At 46.0% G+C, this 27815-nt stretch overlaps 1 protein-coding gene across 4 annotated transcripts; it reads left to right on the top strand.

The window, feature by feature from the left end:
- The first annotated feature begins 34 nt into the window (after positions 1–34).
- On the top strand, positions 35–27788 carry ZER1 (zyg-11 related cell cycle regulator). 4 transcript variants are annotated; one of them, XM_065572313.1, is made up of 16 exons: positions 35–215; positions 7840–8126; positions 8560–8710; positions 9106–9542; positions 11322–11498; positions 12843–12957; positions 13552–13698; positions 14097–14222; positions 14830–15045; positions 16640–16681; positions 17043–17162; positions 17787–17902; positions 18359–18547; positions 20015–20112; positions 20624–20726; positions 21966–27788. In XM_065572313.1, the coding sequence occupies exons 2-16, from the start codon at positions 7969–7971 to the stop codon at positions 22021–22023; spliced, it is 2253 nt and encodes a 750-aa protein (XP_065428385.1). In that variant the 5' UTR covers positions 35–215; positions 7840–7968; the 3' UTR covers positions 22024–27788. The 4 variants fall into 4 exon arrangements, with proteins under 4 accessions (XP_065428385.1, XP_065428384.1, XP_005293462.1 ...); XM_065572312.1 differs by having other exon boundaries at positions 16640–16682; positions 17035–17162; XM_005293405.5 differs by having other exon boundaries at positions 14097–14270.
- Positions 27789–27815: the final 27 nt, after the last annotated feature.

Raw genomic sequence — 27815 nt, 5'->3', positions numbered from 1 at the left:
CGTGGGGATTCTGTTTCCCGGGAAAGGCGGTCTCGGGCTCCGGGCTCCGGGTGGCGGAAGTGACGGGTGGATTTGTTGACAGCGGAGGCTGTTGCGGGGAGGGGGGGCGGGAGCGGACCCTGAGGAGGACACACAGACCCCCGCCCCCGGGGACCGGAACCGGAACGAACCTGGATCCCCTCTACCCAGGGAGCCGGGCAGGGGCCTCGGGCCAGGTGGGTGCCGGGGAGATCGGAGATAAGAGCATGCGGGGCTAGCCAGAGGTACCCGGCCCCGGGGGGACCCGATCCCGTTCCCGGATCCGCCCACTGCGGGGACCCGATCCCCAGGCTGCCGCGGGTCAGAGACCCGGGATCCCCCCCACTGGCCGGGGTGAGGGACGGGACCTGTCACACGCACCCACTGCCCCGGGGAGGATATTTGACCATCCACCCACAGGGGCACGGGAGGGAGCATTGTATCCTCTGGATCCACCCTCGGAAGACACGATTCCCCACTGTGGGTGACCCCCTAAGAGAGGGGTCACCGTCCCCCCATTACCAGGGATCCCCAATCGGACCCCTGCCCGCTGGAAAGGAGTGAGCAAAGACCCTCCTCCTTTCCCGGGATTGACACATGACAGAGGTGGATCCATGATCTGCACCTAAGCTGTAGAGCCGATTTCCGTGGGACCTCTGCACGTCTTGAAGGGCATTAAAGCAGCCCCAAAATGTCTTTTGGCACTTGTGGAACTGTATCATGACTCATTCATGACAATGTTGTAATACAATGTCCTGCAGGAGAGATCCGGTAAAAGGGTGGCAGCTCTCATGAAGCTGTTTTATGGGGTGACCTTTGAAACAGATTGGGAACAGGCACAGCAGCTCTTCCAAAGAGGCAGATGTATGTATCGCAGAAGGGAGTTTCGCCCTGTCTGTCCCTTCCTTCAAGGGACAGAAAGACCTGATTTTGACAGGGACCATTCTGCAGGCTTGTGAAACAGCTCAAAATATCTTTGGAGGCCATTGTGATCTGGTGATGCACAGTGTTAATGCGAATCATAACAGGCTTTTCTGGAGACATTTTGCTGGATGGGTGACCTTTGCAAACAGCAGCAACGATCTTGTACTGTATTTTAATTTTAAAAGGAGTATCTGCGCCATAGTCATATACAAATGGCAACCTGTTCCCTGTTTATAATCTGATTTATGATGTTTGGTCTGAGCAAAGGATGAGCACCAAAGAATTCCTAAATTCTCAGCATAGCTTTGACACTATGAATATTTGAACCGTTCTGTGCCTCATTTTCCCTACCTGTAAAATAGAGATGATGATATCTCCTGCAACAGTTGGTTGATCAGTTAATATTTGTTAAGTGCTTTGGAACTGTGAAGTGCTGTGTAAATGCAATATAAATTGACAATGTAGTTTTCCTTCAGAATGTAACCTATGCTGAGCTCTGGATTTACATTTAATCTGTTATTTTAAATAATCCCTTGGGATCTGTTCATACTAATATTTGTTATGCCCTCTGTATGGGCAAACTCACGATGCTGAAAGAGTCAGCCTTGCCAATCATCTTTGTAGCAGCAAATATGAAGGTTACACACCTTGGTACTGAGCCACAATGAATCTGGCCTAGCCTCAAGCACCAGGCTGAAGAGAGCATGTAATAGGAGAGGGGATTGATCTGAAGTCCAAGATACAAATTCTAACACAGGCATTCCTAAGTGTGAGAACAGCAGCACCAGGCCTCTCATGTGGGTGAAGCTGGGAATGTCTTAAAAATGCAGATGTATCTCATTGAGGAGCAGCAACCACAGAAGCGGCTGTTTGGATCTGGGAGGCTGGGGGTGGAGGAATGCTGTGTCTCATAGTTTCCTTGAATGCTGAGGGTGGTGTCCTACTCCCCAGCTGCCTGGGATGGGGCTAATGGCTCTAGCCATCATGGGGCACATTGGTAACAAGCTTGTTTGAAATAAGTCTGTCCCCTTAGATCAACCCTCTTCCAAGATGGAAGGGGACCTGCCAGGGTGGGAAATCAGTACTTGACTTGTGCATCTGTGGTTATAGTGGTCTCTCGGTCACTGTGTGCATCCCCCACACACCTCCTTGATCCTTTACACACCCCAAGCAGTTAATTGTCCACCTTGGAAACCATGGGTGACAATCTGGTAGCCAGGTAGACAACCAGCCAGCTGGTCTAGAAGAGCCCACACCTTATGATAATGGCTAGACAGTAGAATCATAGAATATCAAGGTTGGAAGGGACCTCAGGAGGTCATCTAGTCCAACCCCCTGCTCAAAGCAGGACTAACCCCCAGACAGATTTTTGCCCCAGTTCACTAATGGCCCCCTCAAGGATTGAACTCACAATGCTGGGTTTAGCAGGCCAATGCCCAAACCACCAAGCTATCCCTCCCCCAGTAGCTCTAGTTCACTTACAGATATGGTGCCTATACCTAGTAAATGCATGTAACATTGTGTTCCCATCAGAGAGCCCCTTATTTCCCCCCTCCCTGTCGCCTTGTGCCTCTAGTTAGGAACTTCAGGACAGGGTCTTCTATTGTTGTGTTTGTACAGCACAGTGGGGCCCAAATCTCAGCTGAAGCTTCTGGGCACAACTCTAACACACATCATGGTGAGTGCTCCTCTGTAGTGATAATTTGATCCCTTCCCCCTAGAGGAGAGTGGGGTGCCTTTTGCATTTGGTAATAGTGGTGGTTCTTGGGAGCTAAGGGATTAAAGCACGGATCATTTCTGCTCCCCAGTTCTATGAAATATCAGTCATCTGATTACATTGCAGTAGCATCCAACGGTGCTAATCAGGACTGGGACCCTGTTGTACTAGTCAATATGCAAACATATAGAAAGACACAGTCTGTGTCCTCTGTGAACTGGACTGAGACCACCAACTCATTTTACATCCCTTTAGCTCCTTATACTGCACCCATCACCAGGGTATTGGAGCCATCAAGCAGGCATTGAGAGGTAATGACATTCAGTTGCTACCAACGTGGCCCAGAATAGAATAGTGTGACCTGCAAGACCATCACTAGAAGGGAAAGGCTCCATCTCCCATTACCATCCTTTGAGTTAACCAGATCCTATATAAGATTTTTGTTGATTGCTGGGTTTAGTTTTCTTTCTGTAAAGCCCATTTGTAACTGTTCTCATTCTGAAGCCTTGGGCACAAGGTAGCAGAGAACTCAACCTACTTCTCCACTGGATAGTTTATTAAATGGGTTTTATGTCAGAAGGCAGTAGGTTAAGATGAGAGTTTTGTGTTTGAAATATGGGGAGGGGATTCTGCCCATTGCCTGGATATTTTATTTCCAGGGATGGTCATGGAAAGGAAAAGACACAAACCTCTTCACATCATCTGATGCTGAAAATCGCGTACAAGCAGATCCAGAATACAGGAGCCAAATTCAGCCACAGTTTCTGCTCTTGCTGAAGTCAGTGGAGTTGCACCCACTTACACCAGGCCCAGATTTGATTTAAAGAGGCTTCTGTGGAAACTAGGGCTAGACTAAGTGGACGGCTGTTCCGAAACAAAGAGCAGTTTGCTGATCTCTGCCTTTTTCCTTGAGTGGTTGTTTTCCGTGTTGGATTCATTACTTGGTTGGCTCTTGTTCCTGGCACTGAAGCGCATTCTCTAAAGAAGAATTAATGAGACACAGAAAGAAGAACGGAGTTTTGATTTGCAACTCATGCTGCCCCCTAAGTTGCACAGAAATCTGCCCTGAAGCAAAGGGAGGGATCAGAAGGCTGGAGCCTGGGCTGATAGGAAAGCTAAGCCAAAGCTATGCTCCTGTCTCCCATGGGGACCATTCAGTGCCTGAATCTGAGTGGTTACCTCATCCCTGAATTCATGGTCAAAGCAGCAGGCCAATTGACTGGAGCTTCTGAGGGGAGAGGGGGGGTTCCTGATGGATCTACCTGTCTGATCCATCTGACTGGTGCCTTCCTGTGGGGCAGTGGCTACAGTGGAGATTCCAACTGGGGTTAGTTATGACGTGGTGATGGTGAGGAAAATAGCCTGGGAATCCTTTAAGGAATTAATCCTCATGAGAGGAGGGACAGGGCGAGAGACTGAGTCAATATGTTTGCTGTTTTGTCCTTCTGCACTGAGTGTGCTGCTCTATGGAATCCCATGACGAAAAGCAAAGACTGGATGTTCAAGACATTTTGCAACACCTTCCAGAGCAACAGCTGCTCAGCTCGTGGTCATCTTGGGTTTTCATTGCTTTGCTTTTTCCATGTGGGGCGTGAGTTATAGTTAAGGGAAGATGGGGGTACAGTATCCCACATCGGTGATGGCATGCAGCATGTAACCTCAGGGTTTACTGTGTACACACAAGAAAGCAGTGCAAGGACCTCTATAAAACCCCAAATGAGACACTAAACATGATGCAAATGCTGTACTGTATGGAAAAGAATGAGAACAGAAGATTCAAGAGAGAGCAGATTTCTATCGCTTTGTGGGTGATATCCTGGTCTGGCTCAAGCTGGAAGCAGAAGCAGGGAGAGAAAGATGTTTAATCTGCTGTTCGGTGACCCTCTGCTGGCTGGTCCTTGAGGCACCATTAACGGTACCACAGAGGAGCCTTCTCCTTTCCTCCCATATGCAGGGTGCTGCTGTAGGTCAAGAGTGTGGTCTGGAGTTGTGCCTTATCAGGAAGCGACCAGCCAGGTAGTTGGAGAGTGTGGCTTGGGACACAATCCTCAGGTGTCTACAGATGGGCCTGAACCAACACAGGCAATCTGAAACTGTTAAGACAGGATGCAGATGAAATGTCTGCCCCTGAAGGGGAAGATGCCACAACATAAGAACATAAGAAAGGCCGTAACGGGTCAGACCAAAGATCCATCTAGCCCAGCATCCTGTCTACCGACAGTGGCCAATGCCAGGTGCCCCAGAGGGAGTGAACCTAACAGGCAATGATCAAGTGATCTCTCTTCTGCCATCCATCTCCACCCTCTGACAGACAGAGGCTAGGGACACCATTCCTTACCCGTCCTGGCTAATAGCCATTAATGGACTTAACCACCATGAATTTATCCAGTTCTCTTTTAAACTCTGTTATAGTCCCTAGCCTTCACAACCTCCTCAGGTAAGGAGTTCCACAAGTTGACTGTGCGCTGCGTGAAGAAGAACTTCCTTTTATTTGTTTTAAACCTGCTGCCTATTAATTTCATTTGATGACCCCTAGTTCTTGAATTATGGGACTAAGTAAATAACTTTTCCTTATCCACTTTCTCCACATCACTCATGATTTTATATACCTCTATCATATCCCCCCTTAGTCTCCTCTTTTCCAAGCTGAAGAGTCCTAGCCTCTTTAATCTCTCCTCATATGGGACCCGTTCCAAACCCTTAATCATTTTAGTTGCCCTTTTCTGAACCTGTTCTAATGCCAGTATATATTTTTTGAGATGAGACCACATCTGTACGCAGTATTCAAGATGAGGGCGTACCATCGATTTATATAAGGGCAATAATATATTCTCAGTCTTATTCTCTATCCCCTTTTTAATGATTCCTAACATCCTGGTTGCTTTTTTGACCGCCTCTGCACACTGCGTGGACATTTTCAGAGAACTATCCACGATGACTCCAATATCTTTTTCCTGACTTGTTGTAGCTAGATTAGCCCCCATCATATTGTATGTATAGTTGGGGTTATTTTTTCCAATGTGCATTACTTTACATTTATCCACATTACATTTCATTTGCCATTTTGTTGCCCAATCACTTAGTTTTGTGAGATCTTTTTGAAGTTCTTCACAGTCTGCTTTGGACTTAACTATCTTTAGCAGTTTAGTATCATCTGCAAACTTTGCCACCTCACTATTTACCCCTTTCTCCAGATCATTTATGAATAAGTTGAATAGGATCGGTCTGAGGACTGACCCTTGGGGAACACCACTAGTTAACCCTCTCCATTCTGAGAATTTACCATTAATTCCTACCCTTTGTTCCCTGTCTTTTAACCAGTTCTCAATCCATGAAAGGACCTTCCCTTTTATCCCATGGCAGCTTAATTTACATAAGAGCCTTTGGTGAGGGACCTTGTCAAAGGCTTTCTGGAAATCTAAGTACACTATGTCCACTGGATCCCCCTTGTCCACATGTTTGTTGACCCCTTCAAATAATTGTAATAGATTAGTAAGACATGATTTCCCTTTACAGAAACCATGTTGACTATTGCAAATGCCTTTTTAGCTGCTGCCCTTAGTTTCGACACTTGTCAAGAAACTTCTTTCTGATGTTTAGATGGCAACAGCTAACAAAACTTCTGTATGGTACAACCTTATCTAACTACCACCCATCTTATGCACTTTCTGTCTGAAAGTATCCACAAGGTTTCTAGTGCCTGTTTTTGCTTCTATATAATGTATAAAGAAGGCCTGAAAGTGTTTATTTAAAAAAAAAGTTTTGGTTTTGTGTGTGCCTCTGATTTTACACTAGAAATTCAGATGTCTGTCATGGCCATCCCAAGAGTCAAGAGAATGAAAGCTGAGCAGTAGAGAAGGGAAGGAATTTTTAGTACAGCTGCTTAAAACACTTAACTCCAATAGCTAATGAACATTTCAGCGAAAATATGTCTCTGTTAAAGATTTGCCCTCACTCATGCTCTCTCTCACATGCCTCCTTCAAGTAATATGTGATAAACATTTCTGAGACTCACAAGAACTTCTCCTGCAATACCAGGGAAGACCAGACTTTGCATTTCTGATATTTCTCAGGTGAAAAACAAACAGGAAAAATCCTCCAACATTTCTGACCATCTTTATCCATCATAAAGTAAAACAAAGCCCCCAGCCTAATTCTTTTTACAGGTCAGCTTTAAATCCCCAGCTCCTCTGAGAACCTGATCCTGCAAATGCTTGCACATGGGACTACTCACAAGTAATGTTATTCATGCATATATGTGACTACAGGATCAGACCCTTCATTGTATTCAAAATAATGTCACTGCCCTGTTCTTGTAACTGGATTTCTGTGCCTGCATGGAGCCCCATTGACTTTGTGGGGGTTCACTCACATAAAGCCCAGTTGGCTTCATGAGGGCTTTATGCAGAGGTAGGAGTCTGCCCATAAGGGAGGAATTGCAGGAATGTGGCTTTTGTTACTGACAAGACCTCAGCGAATTAAAATGGAGAGAAGTTATAAAGATTGAACTTTCTCTCCTATGTACACTTTGCATTTCACTCAGCTTGGAAAATAAAAGTAGCCCAGTCAGTTTCCTTTTGGTCTCTACTCAGTTTCATATCCTGCTTCTGGGGTCTAGTATAATCCTGTGGGTTTGGAGCTTTCAGCACTGCAGGGAAGGTTCAAATTAATTACAAAGCAAAGTAGTTTAACTGAAATTAAAATAAATAGAATCCTAGATGTTAGAGATGGAGCAAGCTGCTAAGTCCCATCAAGTCTGCGTGCTGGATTGTGCCCTACATTATATTTTTAGTGATCTGCTCAGTCTAGTTTTATGTGACCCAAGCAATGTGGCTTCCCCCACTTCCCTCTAAGAGGCTCATCTTCAGACTGATGTAGCTCACTGATTGGAAGCTTTTTTTCTAATATTTAACCTAATTAATGAACATGGTTCCCATTAGCTAACTAACCTTTATAGCATCATGGAAGCTTGGGGAGTGTTATTCCCATTTTACTGGTGGGGAAAATGAGGCATAGAGAGGTTAAGGGCATTATTTGCTAACGGCCAAACATCTGCAACTCTCTTTGCCATCAACAGATGAACCTCGCCATCAGTGTCCCCCTAAGCACTGGCAGATTTTCAGGGTACTTTCCAATGTATTTTTCTTTTATCTGATTATCTGTCTTTTGTCTGCCTGCAGATGTCCTAATGTCCCTGTAAATCCAACTGGAAATCTCCTGAGGTTGGGGGGCAGGGATCCCTTGAATTGAAAAGCTTCCTTCTGCCACAGTTCCCTGCTCCCCCTGCCCTCCACCACTGTTCCCTGAAGATGGCATCTGACAGCCCAGAGTCACTGATGACATTATGCACAGACTACTGCCTCCGCAACCTGGAGGGGACCCTCTGCTACCTACTGGACAACGAGACTCTCCGGCTTCACCCCGATGTCTTCCTGCCGAGTGAGATCTGTGACAAGCTCGTCAATGAGTACGTGATTGACTTGTGTGGGTGCTGCTGTCCATCGGGGATGGTAGCTGGGGGAAGAAGCCAGGACTCGAGGGGAGGGATGCATACACTTTACACTTATTTCTGCTTGAGTCTTACATTAGAAATGTAGCTTTTGCCTAGCTTGTTTTTCCTGGAAAGCTCTATGGTTGACTGGAGAACTAGTAGGGGTGTGCCCTTACAGGCCCCACGGCTGGGAAAGCTGATAGAGGGAAAGAGATCTATGTTTATACAGCACCCACCACAATGGGGTCCTGGTCTATCCCATTTTCTGGTCCTCCAGGGAGAGCTCCAAAAAAATCAGAAAGATTTTGTAGCTTAGAAAAAGTAGGGTGGAAAGAGAGGGGAAATGTTTTTTTAAATTGAAAAATTCAAATCTCGGGATGGAAAATAAACCGTGTTACCTCTCATGTAGGTATGTGGAGCTGGTGAATGCAGACAGCATCTTTGAACCCCATGAGAGCTTCTTCACCCTGTTCTCAGATCCTCGGAGCACCAGGCTAGCCCGAATCCATTTGCGGGAGGACGTAGTGCAGGACCAGGACCTGGAAGCCATCAGAAAGCAGGTGGTATTGTATTTATGTCTTCCTGGCTGTCACTCCGCAGCAGCCCAAAGCAGAGACCACTCACAACTCTCAGGCAGAACCATAGATTACTTGTACTTTTTACCTGCTTTATCAGAATCCTAGCTGTGGGGGAACTTGAGGCTTCTCCATCCCAGCCTTTCCCAGCAGGAGTTGCTGTAGGGAATGGAGTGGGAGCACTGACTGTGTGGGAGCTCAGAGTACTCTAGTCCTAGTCACTCCCAGCAGGAGTCACTGTAGGGAACGGTGTGGAAACGCTGGCTGTGTGAGAGCTGAGTACTCCAGACCCGGCCTTTCCGAGCAGGAGTTGCTGTAGGGACTGGGGTAGGAAAACTGACAGTGAAGTAGTTCTAATATTTTGGCTTCCTGCCTTCCAGGACCTTGTTGAGCTGTCCCTGATTAACTGTGAGAAGCTGACAGCCAAGAGCCTGCAGACCCTGCTGAGCTTCAGCCACACTCTAGTTTCTCTCAGCCTCTTTGGCTGCAGTAATCTCTTCTACGAGGAAGAGAACCCAGGAGGCTGTGAAGACGACTGCCTGGTGAACCCCACTCGCCAGGTCTTGGTCAAGGACTTTACCTTCGAGGGCTTCAGCCGCCTGCGCTTCCTGAACCTGGGCCGTATGACTGAGGGGGTGAACGTGGAGACATTGCTTCGACCTTTGGCCTCCCTCACTGCCCTGGATCTCTCTGGGATCCAGCTCAATGATGTGGCATTTCTGACCCAGTGGAAGGACAGTCTGGTTTCCTTAGTGCTTTACAACATGGACCTTTCAGAGGAGCACATCCAAGTGATCTCACAGCTCCGCAAGCTCAGGTCAGCAGATGCCTCCCTCCTCACTCGTTCTTTCTCCACTGGGAGTTGCAGGTGCTCAGAGATGCTCAGGATTGAGGATTAATTTTCCGAGAGCATTTTCCCCATCCCAGGTTTTAGGTTTGTGGTGGTGGAAGAACAGAGCTTTCCCTCAAAAGCACTTGATCATTCACTCCCTTTGCAGCCCAAAGCCCTTGCTGAAGCCCGTAGAGGTTTTTCCTGCATGAGGACAGCAAGATCAAGTACTCAGAGGGGGCTCCCTATTTTTCTACCTGATCCTCAGTCAAAATTACTCCTGGTCTGTGGGGACATTTGGATGCTGGTATCACAGCAATAATTGCAGTGTGAAACCAGAACTGACTCCCACAAGTTGCTTATCGAATGAGGAAGTCCAATGTTTAAGCCTGGCTCACAGATAAGAGAAAAACTTAGCACTCAGTGGTTGGTTTGAAACATCTGATCACCGAGCACCACCAAAGCCCATTGAATGTGAAATAAGCAGCAGACCTTATTGCTCTGAGCACAGAGTTAGGGAAAGAGGATGATCCAGGAAACAATGTCATCCAAAGCAAATAGACACCCCTGGTCTAGCAGTGAGAATTAGTGCTGTCACGTGACTCCATCGCTGCAAACAGCGAGCACCACAGCCACCAGCGAAACTGCACATTTGGTACCAGGAAGAGAATGCAGGATTTTCTGGTCCAAATCCACAGGGTTTTACCATTCGAATTAAAGGAGCCTGTTCACCAGTCTTATCGTTTATAGTCTCTGTGGTTACTAGGGGGCTCCAAGTTCATACACGTTAGACGTGTCAGAAAAGCACCAGAGGTAAAATTTTTAAAAGCATCCAAGTGACTTAGGAGCTAAGTCCCATTTTTAAAGTGATGTAAACTCCTAAGTCCCCCTGATTTTTGTTGACTTCAACTCTTAAGTGCCCAAATCACTTTAAAAATGGGACTTAGGCTCCTAAGTCACATATGCCCTTTAGAAAATTCCAACCTATGTGTCTTTAATCACTAATGTGCAACCCAGTCCCTCTCTATCTCTCACACATTCTAGTAGGAACATACCTGACCATCTGTCCAGTAGGGGGTACCAGAGCCACCACATGCCCCCTGTGGGTAGCAGTTGTACTGAGGAAGTGTATTACTATTATTACATGGTTTATTAACTTAATTTTCTGTTGTGTTTTTCATATAACATCAAACATTTAAAACTATAGGACAATGGTGCTGGTGTAATAGAGATTATTAAGATCTCTGTACAGTGTCATGGATACAACAATATCCAGTCTGGAAAAGAAAGAGACAAAGGGAGGAATCAGAGAGCTTCTATCATTAATTTTGGGAGATGAGGTAACACACCTTTCTGGGGATGAGAAGATCTTCTGGTGCAATTTGATCCCCAGGTAGAAGATATGTAGCCAGTTCCATGGTTAGAGAAATGATCAGATGCCTGTTTATGATGAAGACTGGGAAGGTAGGTTGCTCAGCCTACAGTAGTTGCCATTCTGATCATTTAGCTGAGTAATTCTTTAAACTCCATTCTGGACAGGCCCCCACCAGGGATCTGTTGGTGTATAATCCAAGGGTACTGCGTGCACTTAGGTTATACACAGGACTCCATCCTGCTGCTAGTTTCACAGAGTCACATCCCTGTATCTTGGAAATTCAGCAGTTGTGCTTGTGAATGGTCTCTGCAGGGCTGGGTTTGACCTGAAAGGATGGGGGGAAGCCCCACTTGATGCTCTCCAGACTCTGAGATGCTTGCTCTCATTTTCAGGCACTTGGATATTTCCCGAGACCGCCTGTCCAGTTATTACAAATTCAAGCTGACCCGGCGGGTGCTGAGCCTGTTTGTGGATAACCTGGTAGACCTCTCCTCGCTAGATATCTCAGGGCACACCATGCTGGAGAACTGCACCATCTCAAGCATTGAGGAGAAAGTGGGTCAGATAAGGTAAGGCTAGAAGGCCAGGCAGGGATGGAGGTCGCTGTGGATCTGTGGGAGGGGAGATTTCATTGAAAGCGGCAGGAAGGACAAATCTCTCTCTTGGCCTCTCTCCAAGTGGGATTGATTACCATGGATGAGGGCGTCAGAATAGTCATTAATTAGCCTTACCTGGCTTTCATTCACATCCACATAGGTTTTGCAGCTGTCCTTTTCCTTATACATTACCCGCTTACTGACAGCTGTAAAAATAGTTTATATATCATCCACTTCCCTCCAAAAAGACCACAAAGCCCTCCACAGACTGTACTCAAAGTGGTTTGAGCATTGGCCTGCTAAACCCAGGGTTGTGAGTTCAATCCTTGAGGGAGCCACTTAGGGATCTGGGGCAAAAATCTGTCTGGGGATTGGTCCTGCTTTGAGCAGGGGGTTGGACTAGATAACCTCCTGAGGTCCCTTCCAACCCTGATATTCTATGACCTCTTGTCCACCACTGAAATGCAGTGAGTTCTGGGGAGGAGCACAGCAGCCTTCCTGCATCAGCTTCACTACACAACAGTTTTCAGAAGTGTTAGCAAAGAATTACTTCTGCAGTTGAAATGACTGGAGCTGGAATTACAGTGCTAATATTGAGATTTGTCAATACCACACCCAGTGAGAGCCTAACTTCCTTAGGCCCCTTTGAAAATCCCAACCAGCATCTACAGGGACCACTCTTAGCTCTCATTCCAAATCAGCCAGGAATTTTTCCCTCCCATATTCTGAGCTGTTACAGTGTGAAAGCAAAACTGCTATGCTGCAGCACTGGCTTCTTTACAGAATTCATGGAAAACATAGGCTGTAGATCTTCAAGGAATACAGCGGTGATGGAGCAATCACTGTTGATAGTGTTCTAAGTCAATACCGACCCAATGCTTCATTGTAATGAGAGGGGTGTTGAGCTGATGGCGGTCCTTCAGAGGAGACATAAAATCAGGTTTCTGACTAATTATGATCATTAGAAATCCCATGGTCCTTTTTATAACCATCAGTTGTTCCCCTGCTGTCCTAACCAAACTTGGGTAACTATAGTCTCCCTGCCTGAATTCCTATTGTCATTTCTGTTGGACACATTCACTTCTTGTGTAGAACAGTAAGGATCATCTGTGATGAAAGGTCCCATCAAGGAGTATGATGCGATTATCTTTAAGAAACCCTTACTGGGATTTTGATGGGATATGACTGAATTTAGACCCAGCTGCTCTGGCTTGTTGTGAAGTGTAATCAGAGCAGCAGGGAGCTCTGTAACTATCTCTGTGGTGGAGGGAGCTGAATAAGCAGAGCTCACACATGGATGATCTCTTCTTTTCCCAGCATTGAGCCATCAAAGAGCAGCATTGCCCCCTTCAGGGATCTGAAACGACCGCTTCAGTTCCTGGGCCTCTTTGAGACCTCTCTTTGTCGTCTGACGCATATTCCAGCCTACAAGGTAAAGGGCCAGTGGGAAAAGTCTCAAAAAGGGTCTGAAGTTAGAGAGTCTGCCAGCTTATCAGAGCTCTCAGGCTCTGTGGAAGTGATACATGTGCCTTTTGAACTATGGGTCCCCCAGCTGGAAGAATGCTGCAGTGGTGCAAGGTCCCTACCCTATGCAGTGTTTGTGAGGGGAAAAAACAGCCGTTTAGAAAGGAGCCTGGTAAAGACACACATGCACCCGTCCCTGTCCATTCCCCACCCTGCTTGTAGCACAAAGGACACTCGACAACGGGTGTCTGAGGCTTAAGAAGAAGGAGCCATGCATAACCCTGCAAAGAGATACCACCCTGCCCTGCAGGGACCACTTCCTGCAGGGTTGAGCTGAGAGGTAACTCAGCCTGTGCGCTGATATCTTGGGCCTCATCAGAATGAATCCTGCTAGCAATATAGAAAGGGGCTGAGAGAGTGCATGCACCATTTGAGCTGCCACCTACAGACTCCTCTCCCTGCGGATCTCCCATTCTCTTGCTGGCCTTTCTCCTGAACAACCCCCCCTCTTGCTGGTCTCTTCCTCCCTGGACATGATTTTTTTTCCTTTCCTTGCTGCCAGGTGAGTGGGGACAAGAATGAAGAGCAGGTGCTGAACGCTATCGAGGCATACACTGAACACCGGCCCGAAATCACGTCCCGGGCCATCAATCTCCTTTTTGATATTGCCCGCATCGAGCGCTGCAACCAGCTGTTGAGAGCACTGCAGGTGAGCACACAGGGACTTACCCACAGGCCGTGCTCACCTCCCTTGAGCACAGTCAGATTTAGGGGGAGGGGAATTTTACCGCACAAAAATCCAACCTTTCCCCATGACTTAGGGCTTGATCCAAAGCCCATTAAAGTCAATGGAAAGACTCCCATTTCCTTTGGCTTCAATGGGGTTTGGATCAGGCTCCTAAAGAGGAAGTTCCAGTAGCATGATGGAAATCGGGTCCTTGATTTTAGGAGGTGTCTTATGATCTCATTGAGCAGCCTATTCCAGCTGTGCCTTGGGCTCCTTGTCCCTGGAGTGCTTGTATTGGTCTTTGCCTGTGTAGGGGTAACGGTTACATGGGGGCCCAGCTGGGACTGAATGGCACTAAAACTCCCATTGTTTCTTTGTAGCTGGTGATCACAGCTCTCAAGTGTCACAAGTACGATAAGAACATCCAGGTGACTGGGAGCGCAGCCCTTTTCTACCTAACGAATTCAGAGTATCGGATGGAGCAGAGCGTGAAGCTGCGGCGTCAGGTGATCCAGGTGGTGCTGAATGGCATGGAGTCTTACCAGGAAGTGACAGTAAGAGCTCAGTCAAACTTCACCCTGCTCTCACTGTTCTCCCTCTTCCCCTCCTCCCAGTAAAAGGCCAGTTCCAGTACTTTGTACCTTCTGGGCACTTTGAACCTATTGAATGTGTACCACGGCATGCCCTAGAGAAGCCGTTGCCTATATCTGGTCATGCATTCACTTTATGGGTGGGTGCAATTTTATGTGGGATGTATTGGTGACGTAGTTCAGTAGTAATACGGGGGAAGAAAGAGGCGATCATGGTGCCCGTGTATTTGTGGCAAAGGTGACTGGCTTTGGATTGCATGTGGAGCATGCAGGTGGTGGGGCTGGGTAGCAGATGGAGAGTGTGCATGCAGTGAGAGGGTTGAGCTGTAGGCTGGTGAAGCTATTGTGTGGGGAGTGCATGTGCAGCATGGTGTTGGGTTGGAGGGTGATGCATGTGTATGTGGTGTTTGTGTTGAGATGGAAGATAGTGACAATGGTACATGTGCTATGGGGTTTTGCACATACTTGTAGGATGGTCCATCATGTCAGCATACCCTAACCTTGCTCTGCTTCCCCCCCGTAGGTGCAGCGGAACTGCTGCCTGACACTGTGTAACTTCAGCATCCCAGAGGAGCTGGAATTCCAGTACCGTCGTGTCAACGAGCTGCTGCTGAACATCCTCAACCCTACTCGGCAGGACGAGTCCATCCAGCGCATCGCTGTACACCTCTGCAATGCCTTGGTCTGCCAAGTGGACAACGACCATAAGGAGGCTGTGGGCAAGATGGGGTTTGTCATGGTTGGTATGGTCCCAGGATGGCTGCTAATCCCTACCCCAGACTGGGCTTGAGTCCCTTGGGAAAGTACTTTCTATGACTTCCATTGGAAGTGTCCGTGGAGTAGGTCCAGTAAATAATCCAGTGTCACAGAAAAGTATTGCAGTCAGGGAAAGCTAGAGTCTTAGCAGTGTGGTCCTATCATGGAATCCACCATCCTCAAGCTGAGCCCCTTGAAAACATGCCAGCAGGGGAAGTCGTTACTTCCTTGATGTGCTATTAGAGGTAGTGTCTGTTTGAGGGCAGGGGAGGCAGCGTGATCTCAACACAAGGCCAGGAGTCACGACTCCTGAGTTCTAATCTTGGCTCTGCTACAAATTTATTGTGTGGCCTTGGGTAAGCCCCATAACCTCTCTGTGCCAGTCTCTCCATCAGGAGAAGGCAGACCGTCCCAAAGAAAAGTAATGTTGAATGGGGAGGGCTTCACACTGAGCAGTAGTGTTTTCCTCCTAGAAACATAAAAAAATAGTTGTCTCTGCAACTAGCACAATCCTCTTGGTAACAAGGTAAGGGTTTTCCTTTGGACATGTCTGAGTAACAACCTTGCCCCTGCTTTAGGATACACAATGGCCCAGCAGGTCAGGAAGGCTCTCCTGCCTCTCCAGAGGTAGGAAAAGCTGCTGCCCATTTGGAGATAATAAAATCTGCAGAACCTTTCCATTGGGGTTACTGCATGGACAGCACCTCCAGTGTGCCAAGAGTCAGACCTCCCTTCACACCTTCAATTACATAAGATTGAGTGGACACGTTTCTTTGTCTCACTTGACAGACAACACTGTCCAAGTAATGGACCAGAAGTTGTGCATGTGGGTGTATGTACAGTTTTGGAGGGTTTCCAAGTCCCTCTACAGGAAGTCACTCTGCTCATTTTTTGACATAACCATAATCTCTTCCTGGCTTCAACTTCCTGCCTCACATTCCAGTTCCTTATCCTCCCGTTCAAGACTCTGCTCAAGTCCTCTCCCATACCTCTGCCCTCATTTCCTCCAACAAAATTTCCTATGCCCCAAGCTCTTCTCTGTCTTTCCTTTGGTCTCCTTCACCCACTCTTGACTTCATGGCTCCTTCCATCCTCCCCCTTGAGTTTGCAACAGCCTCCCAGTTAAAGTTCACTAACTTCTGAGGTCCCATCTTTTTCATGAAGCTATAAAGAGCATACACCACACTATTTATTTCTCACTGGGCTGTTCTGTACTAAACTCTGCCTTTTTGTGCCGTTAGCCAGGGACCTGTTATCTGGATGGTACAGGTCATCTGTCGTAGTGTGCTGTGTGAACCAGTGGAATGGTTGTTTATACAGTGCCATTGAACCAGAGAAAATAACACTAAACTCGGAAGAGATGGCAGGGGTGTTTACACCTTGTGAATCAGATTCCATATGCATAGAGCCAAATCCAATCCATGAGTAAGCATAACTGCCATTGACTTCAGTGAGAGCTGTGCCAGACTATGTCAGGGTTGAGTTTGATGTACAGTCTTTATTTTAATCTCTGTGATTCCTGGCATGTTCCCAGACCTGCTCTTACGCTTCTCATTCCCTCTTCTCTCTGCCCACAGACCATGCTAAAGCTGATTCAGAAGAAGCTGGTGGATAAAACAGTAAGTGTTTCTTCTTAAAATCTGTAAGCAAAATATACTCCATTTATATTCACTCTAACCCTGAGGTGGAGAGGTCAGCCCAGGAGTGCTAGGAATCCATTCACATTGCACAAGCAATTTTCCAGGTGTCCCCAGAGGCTCGTGGGGATTTGGCTCCTCTGAATAAAATGGATAATGGTAATGTTTGTGTTGGTGGGTCTGAACTGAATAAAAACTGGTCCCTTCCGAGGTGACAGCAGTTCCCCATCCTTCAGATTAGTTTGCATTGGGCTCCTGTATTACAGGCGCTCTGTCTGCAGTTGCCCATGTCACATACTTCCTTCCACTGTGTTTTACCGTCTCCTTCCCTCTGGCTCGACAGTGTGATCAGGTGATGGAGTTCTCCTGGAGTGCCCTGTGGAATATCACAGACGAAACCCCCGATAACTGTGAGATGTTTCTCAACTATAGTGGCATGAAGCTCTTCCTGGAGTGCCTGAAAGTAAGTACTGCCCAGTATCCTCTACACCAGAGGTTCCCAAACTCTTCTTATTGCGTATCCCCTTCCAGATCTACCAGCTACCCGCATATCCCTACCCTTCTCATCGCTGAGATTTTGTGTGCTCTTCTTAACACTACCTGTCTTTAGCCATTTGTCCTTATTTCACTGTTACGTATAGTTATAGTGTGACATGTACAACTGAAAAAAACCCTGACTAAGTTCTGAGCTCAGTTAGACTGGAAAGTTGCTGGGCAACTGAACCTGCGCTGTATGGTGATTGGAGCGGAGGGTTCTGTAAATCAGCATCTCTGTGTTTCTGTATTCTCATTGGTACATCTTGAAGTAAGTTAACTACCATATTTTATATAACAAATTCCCACAGAGTTTTAAAGCTTCGTCTGAGTAGCCTATTATGAAAATGCAATAAATAAAATAATTAATTAATAAAATCCACCATTACACAATTTCTCACGAGTAGCCCCCAGAGATATGGTTCGCATACCACAGTTTGGGAACCCCTGCTCCATTTCTGACTGTTGGGAAATAGTCTGCCTTCCTGGATTTGCTGCATCATCAGTCACAATGGTCATACTTTTGTTTTACACATGTTCCTTGTTTCCTCAGGAGTTCCCAGAGAAGCAGGAGCTGCACCGTAACATGTTGGGGCTTCTGGGAAATGTGGCGGAGGTAAAAGAGCTCCGCCCACAACTCATGACCTCCCAGTTCATCAGTGTGTTCAGGTTGGTGCATCACTGATCAAGAAGCAGTATGGTCTAATGGTTAGAGCTGTGGACTGTGAGACAGGAGACCTGGCTGCTCTTCCTGACTGCTATTGAGTCAGTGTGTGACGTAGGACAGTCATTTAATATTTGTGCATCAGTTGCCCCCACCCCGTTAAACAGAACAAAAGAAGGATAGTGGAACTCGCCCAGTTTGTAAAGTGCTTTGGAATCTTCAGAGGATGGCTGCAATCTAAATACAAAGTATGATCAATAAAACCAGTTTGGGAAGCTGGTGTTTGTCAAGCGGTTTTGCATAGGTTGCTGTGTCCAGTCCAGTTAGGAGATTATGACTTATCTGATGAGCTCTGGTTAGAGTTCACGGGGCAGCACTGTTTGCATACTACGTTTTTTGTCCCTGATGTGCTACATAAGGCTAACCTGGCACCTCTGAAATCTTATCTTCTATCTTGGCAGCAACCTGTTGGAGAGCAAAGCAGATGGGATTGAGGTATCTTACAATGCATGTGGGGTTCTCTCCCACATCATGTTTGATGGCCCAGAGGCTTGGGGTATCTGTGAGCCACGCCGAGAGGAAGTAGTAGACAGGATGTGGGCAGCCATCCAGAGCTGGGACATTAACTCCAGAAGAAATATCAATTACAGGTGAGGGATGTTGGATCTTGGCCCATTTATTCCAGGAGTGAGGATTGTCCCAAGAAGTAACCTCAAGCACGCTGAAGTCTGCAAGAAAGGTGGAGATTTAATCAAGTGTAGAACTTCTCCTTGGGGTGAGGAAGAAATTTCCCACATGGACATACCATTTTAGATGGGGTTTTTCAACTTCCTTTGAAGCATGTGGTACTGGCCACAGTTGGAGATTAGAGGGACCATTGGTCTAATCTGGACAGGCAACTGCTACACTTCTAAGTAGAATATGGAGAAAATTAAAATAGTCTGTATCCCTAGTTTCTCTTGAGGGAACACAGTAGGACTAGAACTTGTCCTGCATGTTTCTGGTGGATTCGGATTGTGCCGGAAATATGGAATCTTGCCATCTTAGTCTTCTTAAAAACATTTCTCTAAGGAATCCCTCTCTTGCTGTTGGTTAAATTCTGATTCCTAATGAAAGGTACAGCTAGGGTGAATGTTCCTGTCTCCATGAAATGGGTTACTGCAGCCTTCAATGTGCCTTTGGGGATGTTTAGATAAGCCTCCCAAAATTCCCTTCAGGTGTTACAGTGACTTGTGGAATAACCCTAAAGCTCCTGCTGTGAGAGCTGCGTCAGGAACTCTGGAATGCCACAATGCACTAGTACAGGGGTCGGTAACGTTCGGCACGCGGCTCGCCAGGGTAAGCACCCTGGCGGGCCGGGCCAGTTTTATTTACCTGCTGACGCAGCAGGTTCGGCCGATCACGGCCCCCGATCGGGGCGGCGAGAAGCCGTGGCCAGCACATCGCTCGCCCATGCCTCTTCTCGCCGCCCCCATTGGCCCGGGACGGCAAACCGCGGCCAGTGGGGGCCGCGATCGGCCGAACCTGCCGCGTCAGCAGGTAAATAAAACTGGCCCGGCCCGCCAGGGTGCTTACCCTGGCGAGCCGCGTGCCGAACGTTGCCGACCCCTGCACTAGTACAACAGATGGAATGAATTGCTGGTGAGGATGCAGTACAAGTGTGATTCCAACACCTGATTTGCAGTGTGGATGCACTTCACTGTTGCAAGATCAAATGGCACAGCCATTTTTTATGAATGATCAGTGTCCCCTCAGTTGTGCCTTGGCCTACGGTAGATAGAGGCCCTTTAACTGTAACCCGTCTACGGAGTGATCAGCACTGCTGAATTTCAGCTTTCTTAAGGAAATGTGACTGGAACAGGATAGAAATTAATTCCCCGTTTAATCCTTCAGAGCTGGTTCTCAGTGCCGCATGGTAGTATTAAACAGCAGGGATTGAGCCTGTCAGTACCACAAACTATGACTGCCTCTTGGATACTGGAAGCTGATATGCCAATGAGCTTTACTGTTGTGTAATGTATTAGCTCTGACTGTGAAGCTTCCAGTACCAAAACAGGAAAAGATGCTGGAACAACAGCTTTTGGGTTTCTCATTTTTTTCTTTAATATTTGTTGCAGGTCATTTGAACCGATCCTTCGACTCCTTCCGCAAGGGATCTCTCCTGTCAGCCAGCACTGGGCTACTTGGGCTCTCTATAACCTCGTCTCTGTTTACCGTAAGTCCCTCCATAGAGAATATTATAAATACAGTGAAATGGTTGGGGCTGTGAATCTCCATACACTGTGCCTGTTAGACAACACGGGTGGCGAAAGGTCAAGGGAAACTATTTTCAGAGGCTTGTAGGTTAATGCAGAGTATGTGGCTAATTCCAAGGCAGCTCCTTGAAGTTACCAAGGATGTTCGAGGGGTGTAGCCAGAACTAGGAAGACAACATAGACTTAGTGCATGAGAACAGCCTTCTGGAGTTTCCATCACTCTAGCAAGCTTGAGTGCTGAATTGGTTTCTATTTCCGATACTTCTGCAGATTGGATGTACCTAAGAGGCTGAGACACTAGAAAGAGAAACCTGTACCCTATGGCTTACCAGCCAGCAACCTTCTCACTGCTTCTCTATCTCCTCTTGATTTGAGCTCATTGCCTTGGGGGAAGAGTCAGGCTGCAGAATGTAGAGATTTGACCTAGTAGGAGTGAAGATTTCCAGGGTTTTATTTCCCCCTTCTTTACAGCTGACAAATACTGCCCCCTGCTGATCAAAGAAGGTGGAATGCCCCTTCTGAAGGAGGTGATTAAGATGGCTTCAGCACGCCAGGAGACCAAGGAAATGGCCCGGTAGGAAACCAATAAGTTATTAAACATGCAACCTTAGTTTAGGATTTTTTATATATAAGCATGAGAGTAAAGCTATCAAATGTAGGCCAATGAATATGTGATTAGGGATGGAGAGAACACAGTAGTAGTATGCATAAGTAGATAGAAAAGTTGTGAAGGATATAGGTGAATTGAGAGTTGTTCATAGATGGGGAATAGACAAGGATGAATGAGTGGATGAGTTTGGTGGATAGGACAGTAAGGTATCAATGGACTGCTGGAAGGTATCTAGATGAATAGTAGAGCCATACCTCTCAACTGGATCTGATTATGAGGATAGCCTCCCGTTTATTTCCATCCCTCAAACCTAGTGTTATCTTACTGTTTATACATGTACATCATTGACACCAGAAGAGCTGAATCACGTGACAAAATTGATGGAGAATGTCTTACATAGTAAAATGAATCTACCATTTTCCCAAGCTTCTTCCTCTGACGTTTGGTATCAGAACCTTTCTTTTAGGTCATTCTTTCAGATTTTAAAAGCCAGTTGTATACATCTAATCCATGGCAAGTTGAGAGCTATGACTTTATAGATATAGGGAAAATGGAAAAGATGGGTGGTTATTTGCTGGGAATATGTGTATTGTGTATATGTGACAGACACTTCCAGTAGCTGAAAGAATGAGAAATGGTGGAGGAGATTAATGAAGCTTATGGAAGATAGAGTAGGAGATTGAATAATAGAGTAGATGAATTGTGTATGGGTCAGATGCATGAATGGCAGGGTCAATAGAAGAATGGTGAATGGAAGGTATATGAATAATATGGTAAGTAGATGGTAGATGACAAGGAATAGCTAATTGTAGACATATGGGTACAAGGATAGATGACAGAAAAGGTGAATGATGGATGTTTGGATGAGCAGATTATTAGATGTGTTGATGACAGGAAGGTGTTTGGATGGGAGATGAGGGTGTGATGGCCAGTGAATAATGGGTGGGTTGATAAATGGACAGTTGTGGATCTGGATGTATACTAATGCTGGAAGGGATTGGTTGTAAGTGGGTAATTAGATATGTTTTTTGTTGAGATATACTTGTAACACAGGTACTGGGTTGATGCATGTCTCAGGATATACTGCCTGATAAATACACAACATTTAAATGTAGGTGACAGTGCCTTATGCTTGTGGCCCACTTCATTATTTTGTTAGTCTTTGAACTAAACCTTTTCTCCTTGTCCTTATTTTGTCCATAGGAAAGTTATAGAGCACTGCAGTAACTTTAAAGAGGAGAACATGGACACTTCCAGATAGAGGCAATGATCTAACAACGCCTCTTGCCAGCACTGTATCCAGCTTCTCTCTAATTCACTGTATATAGAGAGGACTCTTTCTCACCAGCTTGGCTGTTGGAAGGAACCTGCGTGTGTGTGTGTGTATATGTGTATGGGTGTGTGTGTGTGTGAGAGAGAGAGAGACACTCAGTAGATGAAGGTGCACAGGGGTGGGGGGGGACCTTTTGCACAACAAATGCTTTCCTTAAATTAGTAGGTTTTTCGTTATGAAGTACGGATTGAAGTTTTGTGTATATGATTTCTGTATAAAAAACAAAAAAAATCATGTATCTTTTGACCTTTTTTAGACCACATGAGAAGCCTCAAATGAATGTGAGCTTGAAGATCTAGCTGTGTGATTGATATTGTGACTTTTTTATTTCACACCTTTAGACAATTCCCCTTCACTATATTGCATGAGGTCTTGTCATGTTCACAAGAACAGCCAGTCCAGCATCATGGCCACATCTCTACAGTGGGGTTGTAGGCACTGATCAATGATTTATTTGCCTAGAGGGGAAAAAATAATGGTAAGAGATTGAGACCAAAGGGATCCTAATATTTGTAAGTAGAATAGAAAGGGGAGAAAGAGCCTTCAAGCCATTTCAGTTGATTTTTGTATGGGGGTGCTACTAGTGGAAGCTTGATGGATTGTATCAAGTGCATTTGGAAATTCCTTGCTGTAAAGCATTCCCATTAACCCTTTAAACCCAGGAATTGTTACTTTGCCCAGTAGCGCTACAGTGGTAGCTTTCAACCACCTGGCACCACAGGGTGAAGGAAAGGCCTGAAAACCCAGCTGCCCCACCCTTGAGAATGGAGGGTGTTTTCCTGCAAGGGATACTGTGCAATGAAGAATCAGGTTCATTCACAGAAGGGTCCAATCTCTCTGGCTCTCCATGCAAATCCTTTTACCACCTCTTTTTTTAAAATTGCGTTTTCTGTGTTTTATGGTACAGGCTGCAAACACCAGAGGGTGGGTTTCCCCTCACCCCTGGCCAGCTCTCTCTGGGACCCAGGCCAGTCATTACAGCATGATTTGGTGACTTTGGAATTTGTGAGGGACTGGGAGTTTTCTCTCTTTTCTTAAATCTGGGCCAACATTTGCCATGTTAAAGGGGATTCAGCCTCCCTGCGTGTCAAACACATTGCAGCACAAACCCTTTGGTCAAGAGTGCCGACTGCCATTCCACTCCACTCACACACACTCGCCATGTCTTCTGGGAGACAAAAGGCCCCACTTTCCTCCAATTCATGCCAGTACTAACCAGTACAACTCTATTCGCCTCAGTGGCATTATGCCTGATTTACAGTGGTGCAAGTGAGAGAGAAATCCAGCTCAGGATCTTCATCTGTATGACTTGCCAAGGTTTGCCTTAAAGCTAGGTCCCCCAGCAGCGCATTGTGCAACCTGCAGAACCCAAACTTAGGAACCCGCTCCTTGTCCTGGTTCTTTCACAGTTAAGATAATCTTCTCCCCTTAGAAATGGCTATGTATCCAGGAGCAGCCAGGAGAGATTTGGCCTACTTGAGCTGGAACATTTCAGGCCACGGAGACAGCCACTCTCCCAAGGCTGCTCTCTCCTCCTATCTGTTGCGCTCTGATTTGATTCACTGCTATGACTGAGGTTCTCCTGATGCTCGGGGTAAATGCTGTGGTCATTGTGCATGGTATGCACAATTTTTAGAGCCTTTAAGTGACAAGACCCAGCTGCCCTGGAGAGGTTTAGTTTTTCTGCTCAGATGGCGTTAATGTATTTTTTTTCCTTTTTAAACCTATGTCATTTGTTTTGATGTTGGGCTTTGTTTGTTTGTTTGTTTCCTTCCTTTTAAGTACTTTTCAAACTTATATATAGATATATATACTTGTGTCACTTTTGATTGTTTTCATGTGTTTTGGAAAATTTGACAAATTGTACTTTTGAGGTTCTTTGCTTCAAATGTATTTCCCTTTCCCCCCCTCTCCCCAAGGACTTGCATCTGAATAAGCTTCGGAACAGGGAGCTGATTTCAAAGTGTTTGTACATGCTCATGCTTGTCAATCTTTCAGTTAGATCCAGAACTAGATGGGGCTACAAACATTGCTCACCTGTCTCCTTGCCCATGGAGAGCCTGGGCTTAGCATTTGTTCATGTAACTATCCATTCCGTGCTGAGAGGCTAATGCAGATAGCCTAAAGCACTTGCAGTTCTGCCCATCTCTTGGAGTACCACAGATGTGAGGGCAACAAGGAACTTGATAGGGTCCCCTCTGTGCACTAACAACTGCTATGTTGATGGAGCTGATACCACTCAGTACTTCCCAACCATGGTTAATGCAGGATTTGGCCTTGCAGCATAGCATCATTTGGTTCTGGCTTTAACCATAGTCTACCCTTGGATTTTAGCAGGATAGCACTGTGTTTTAGGAACACAGTTAAAACATGGCTTGTTTCCATCTGTTACGAGACTGAATTGTGTCAGGGTCTGCTGTATTGTAACCAGGGTTTTAATGTGACATGTGGGTGTGGAAGCTTGGAGGACACCTGTGACCACCAGCTCCGGGACACATCTACAGGAAGCTGCTGTTTTTGCACAGTTTGATTATGTCCCATGCTTCCTGAGAAGCCAGTCACTGTATGGATGTAATTGACCTCCAGAGGGATCAGCAACTCAATGGGAAAGTTAAGGAGGTTGCAGCTGAATACTGCTCCTACCTAGTTCATAGCTTCCCACAGTGTGGCTTGTCCTTCCTGTTATGACTTGTCTGCTCCACCTGGTTCTGAGTGCAGGGAGAGATGGAACACTTGCTTCAGCTTTGCCATCTACCACTTTCTCCCCACATGTGACTGAAATCTTGTACTGCAATCTGCATTGGCTTGGCACTTGTTCCACCAGGCCCAAGGAGATATGAGGCATAGTTTGTGGAAAACAGTGTTAACGGGCCCAGCTTGAACAGAGAACAGTATCATCTGCTCTCTGCTTACTGACGCTCTTTAATGTACAACTTATCCTCTGATCATCTATCTGCATCTATCTACTCCTTTCCCCAACACCATAGCTAGAATTGTCTTATCCTTGCTGCTATTGCCAGTGTTGCTGACACAGTCACTGGATACAAGCCCCTAGGATAGCTTTAAAAATAACTTAAGAAGATTGGAAGGCAGGATGATGGCTGGGGCAGAGGCTGGTGTGGGGAAAGGCAGGATGGGGGCAGGAGATGAGTTAAATTTGTCTGATGCCTCCACATCTAACCTGTGATGAGAGGTCACTCCATATTTGAGAAGTAAATGCCAAAACAAGAGCTGAGCCTTAACTCAGCAAAAGCCCTTCAGAGACAGACCCTAGGACGATTGCTAAGATCCCCTTGGGTGTGGAGATGGGCCTGAGACTGAACCATAAGCAAAATCTTTTCAAAGTTATTCTGTGTTTGTGAGGACTGATAGGTTCACACAGGTTAATCTGACAGGAGAGTTCTGGTCTATACAGTTTGTAAATGCCTGAGGAGTAAGGGAGGCAATATCCATAAGCTAATCAGGATCTATACAAGATAGATACTTCACAGGAGAGAGAAGGGTTTTGTCTGAGCACAGGCCTGGGATCCAGGAACTCCCATGTTCTAGTACTGGCTCTGTAGCCTTAGTCTAGTCATTGAGCTCTGCGTGCCTCAGTTTCCCCATCTGTAAAACAATAGGTATAACTATTTACTTGTCTGCTCCCTAGGGACACTGTGAGGCTTAATCCATGACAGTAAAGCACTTCTGGAGGTGAATAGGTGCTAAGTAATTATTATACATGGGTCCATCCTGGGACAGACCTGCCATCTCCAGCTATCTCCCATCAGAGCACACAACATGGTGCAATTCTGAATTTGTGACTGTCTCTAGAAACACCTGGTCCCATCACAAAATAGTGAGTTTGAATTCTCAGGGCTGCCCTGAGTGTGCTGGCTAGCCTATGCAGATAAATCCTACGGGGCCTTTCCGCTCCACCAGGGTAAAGCTTCCTCAGTGCAACCCTGAGGACATACACAGCCCTATGTTAGCTGGAAATTTCAGTTAACCAGAGTGGCACTGAGCAGAGCCAAGTAAGAAAACTAAGACAGGGACTGTCAATGCCAATTGAAATAAGGCTGGAGAGTGATTTCTGAGGCACTCAGAACTAAATGATGTGGCAGAGACACTCCTCTCACAGTATCCTCCCAGGGCTGAGGCTTACCCACTTCCTCTACACAACCTCAATTTTCACTGAATGTTAAACAGTAGGGCAAACGTAACATGAGTGCTTAAATCAGTGATTCTCCGCAAAGATGGCACTGACAAGGGACCCTCCACCTGGAGTTTAGGTAACCTGCACCCTGGCTAGAGGTCTCACTTGTCAGAGACAATGGCATAGCCTTGAGCCTCCAAAGTGCTGAGTGCCCTCCATTCTCATTGCAATGAACAGGAAAGACATTTTACAGTAGGTGTTCAGCCCTTAGCAAGTCTTGTAGGAGCAATAGCCTCTACGTATTGGCCTATCAAGATGTGTAGCCTTAACTAGTAACACCTAATAGCACAAAAATAGTTAATTTGTACAGGGCTAAGAAGACACATACAGCACAGATAATCTGAGACCATGAACACTTAACACTATTGATAGTTCATCTTCACCATTCACATTCAACTCTAACTACTCTAGACCCGCTACTGACCTAACAACTTCCATCCTGGGAACTAAGCACTCCAGTTCCTGTGCTGAAGCACACTCAGCCCTGAAGATTAGGGTATGTACATCCTAACATTTGGTGGTGGTGCAGTGAACACACAGACAAAAGAGAGGGGTTGTTTTTTTTAACCCCTGTTGCCTGGATTAGGCATCTTGTGGGGTCACTTGTTTGGGTCTCTTTCTAGGGAAGTGAGTGCAAGGAGGGTTGCTGACCACACTTTTCTATATGAACCCCTTCCAAACCAATTAGTGGAGCCTCACTTAAGGCAGTCTCAGACTTGGTTGTGCTGCACTTTCCCTTCAGGAAGATAATTTCTTTGGGGGTGAGGCAGCAGCCACCAGGCTATGGACACTGGATTAAGATCCCATTTCAAAGAAAATGTGTGGCCTCTGGAATGATGCAAAGGGGTTTGCTCAAAGTCAGATGCTAAACAATGGCTTGTGCTGGAAAAGATAGAATTAAAAGTAGTAGGAACCACTTGAATCCAAGACAACCAGAGTGTATAAAACAAGGGGAATAATGGTTTTATCAGTGATTGATGGAAAGCGAGATTGGGGGCTGGCTAGGAAGGCAGCACTTATAAGTAAAGATGGAAGAATTCCTGCTGCACTCAAACACCGATCTTACAGATTAAATTCTGACTCCAAATATCTGTCACTGAGAGAAACTCTGTCATTTTTCCTTGTAAAAAAAAGAAAAATAAATGTTTTAAGTAAGGCTAACAATTAACCAAATACGTACTTCCTTGTTTAAAAAAGTTTGTTGTATTAAGCAACTTCTGCTTTCACTGTGTCCATTGATCAGCCTGATGTTGAGAGGTCTGGTTTGAACACTTGTACATGGTGAAACCAAGCTAATTAATTAATTTAATTAAAATGCATATCTGTTGCTTCCTTACAATTCTGATTGAATTAACTTTTCCGTTGTTTCCATAGGGATACCTGCTCTGTATTAAACCTAGTGCTTAACAATCTCTTGCTCCTTTGTCTGTGAATATGGTTTATTTGGATAAGTTACTGTTCCATTTGTTGTCATGTGTCTAATTAAACATGAAAGGAACTGCTGTGTGTTGATCCAATTCAGTTG

This window comes from Chrysemys picta, chromosome 18 (genome assembly GCF_011386835.1).
Source record: "Chrysemys picta bellii isolate R12L10 chromosome 18, ASM1138683v2, whole genome shotgun sequence".
In the NCBI taxonomy this organism is placed as follows: Eukaryota; Metazoa; Chordata; order Testudines; family Emydidae; genus Chrysemys; species Chrysemys picta.
The sequence above is the reverse complement of the archived record's forward strand: the minus strand, read 5'-3'. Positions and strand labels throughout refer to the sequence as shown.

Coding starts and splice junctions, on each gene's coding strand:
- ZER1 (XM_065572311.1), top strand. CDS start 7,969: ATGGCATCTGACAGCCCAGAGTCACTGATGACATTATGCACAGACTAC. Junction 13,699..14,096: donor AGCTGTTGAGAGCACTGCAG/GTGAGCACACAG, acceptor GTTTCTTTGTAG/CTGGTGATCACAGCTCTCAA. Junction 18,548..20,014: donor AGAAGAAATATCAATTACAG/GTGAGGGATGTT, acceptor TATTTGTTGCAG/GTCATTTGAACCGATCCTTC.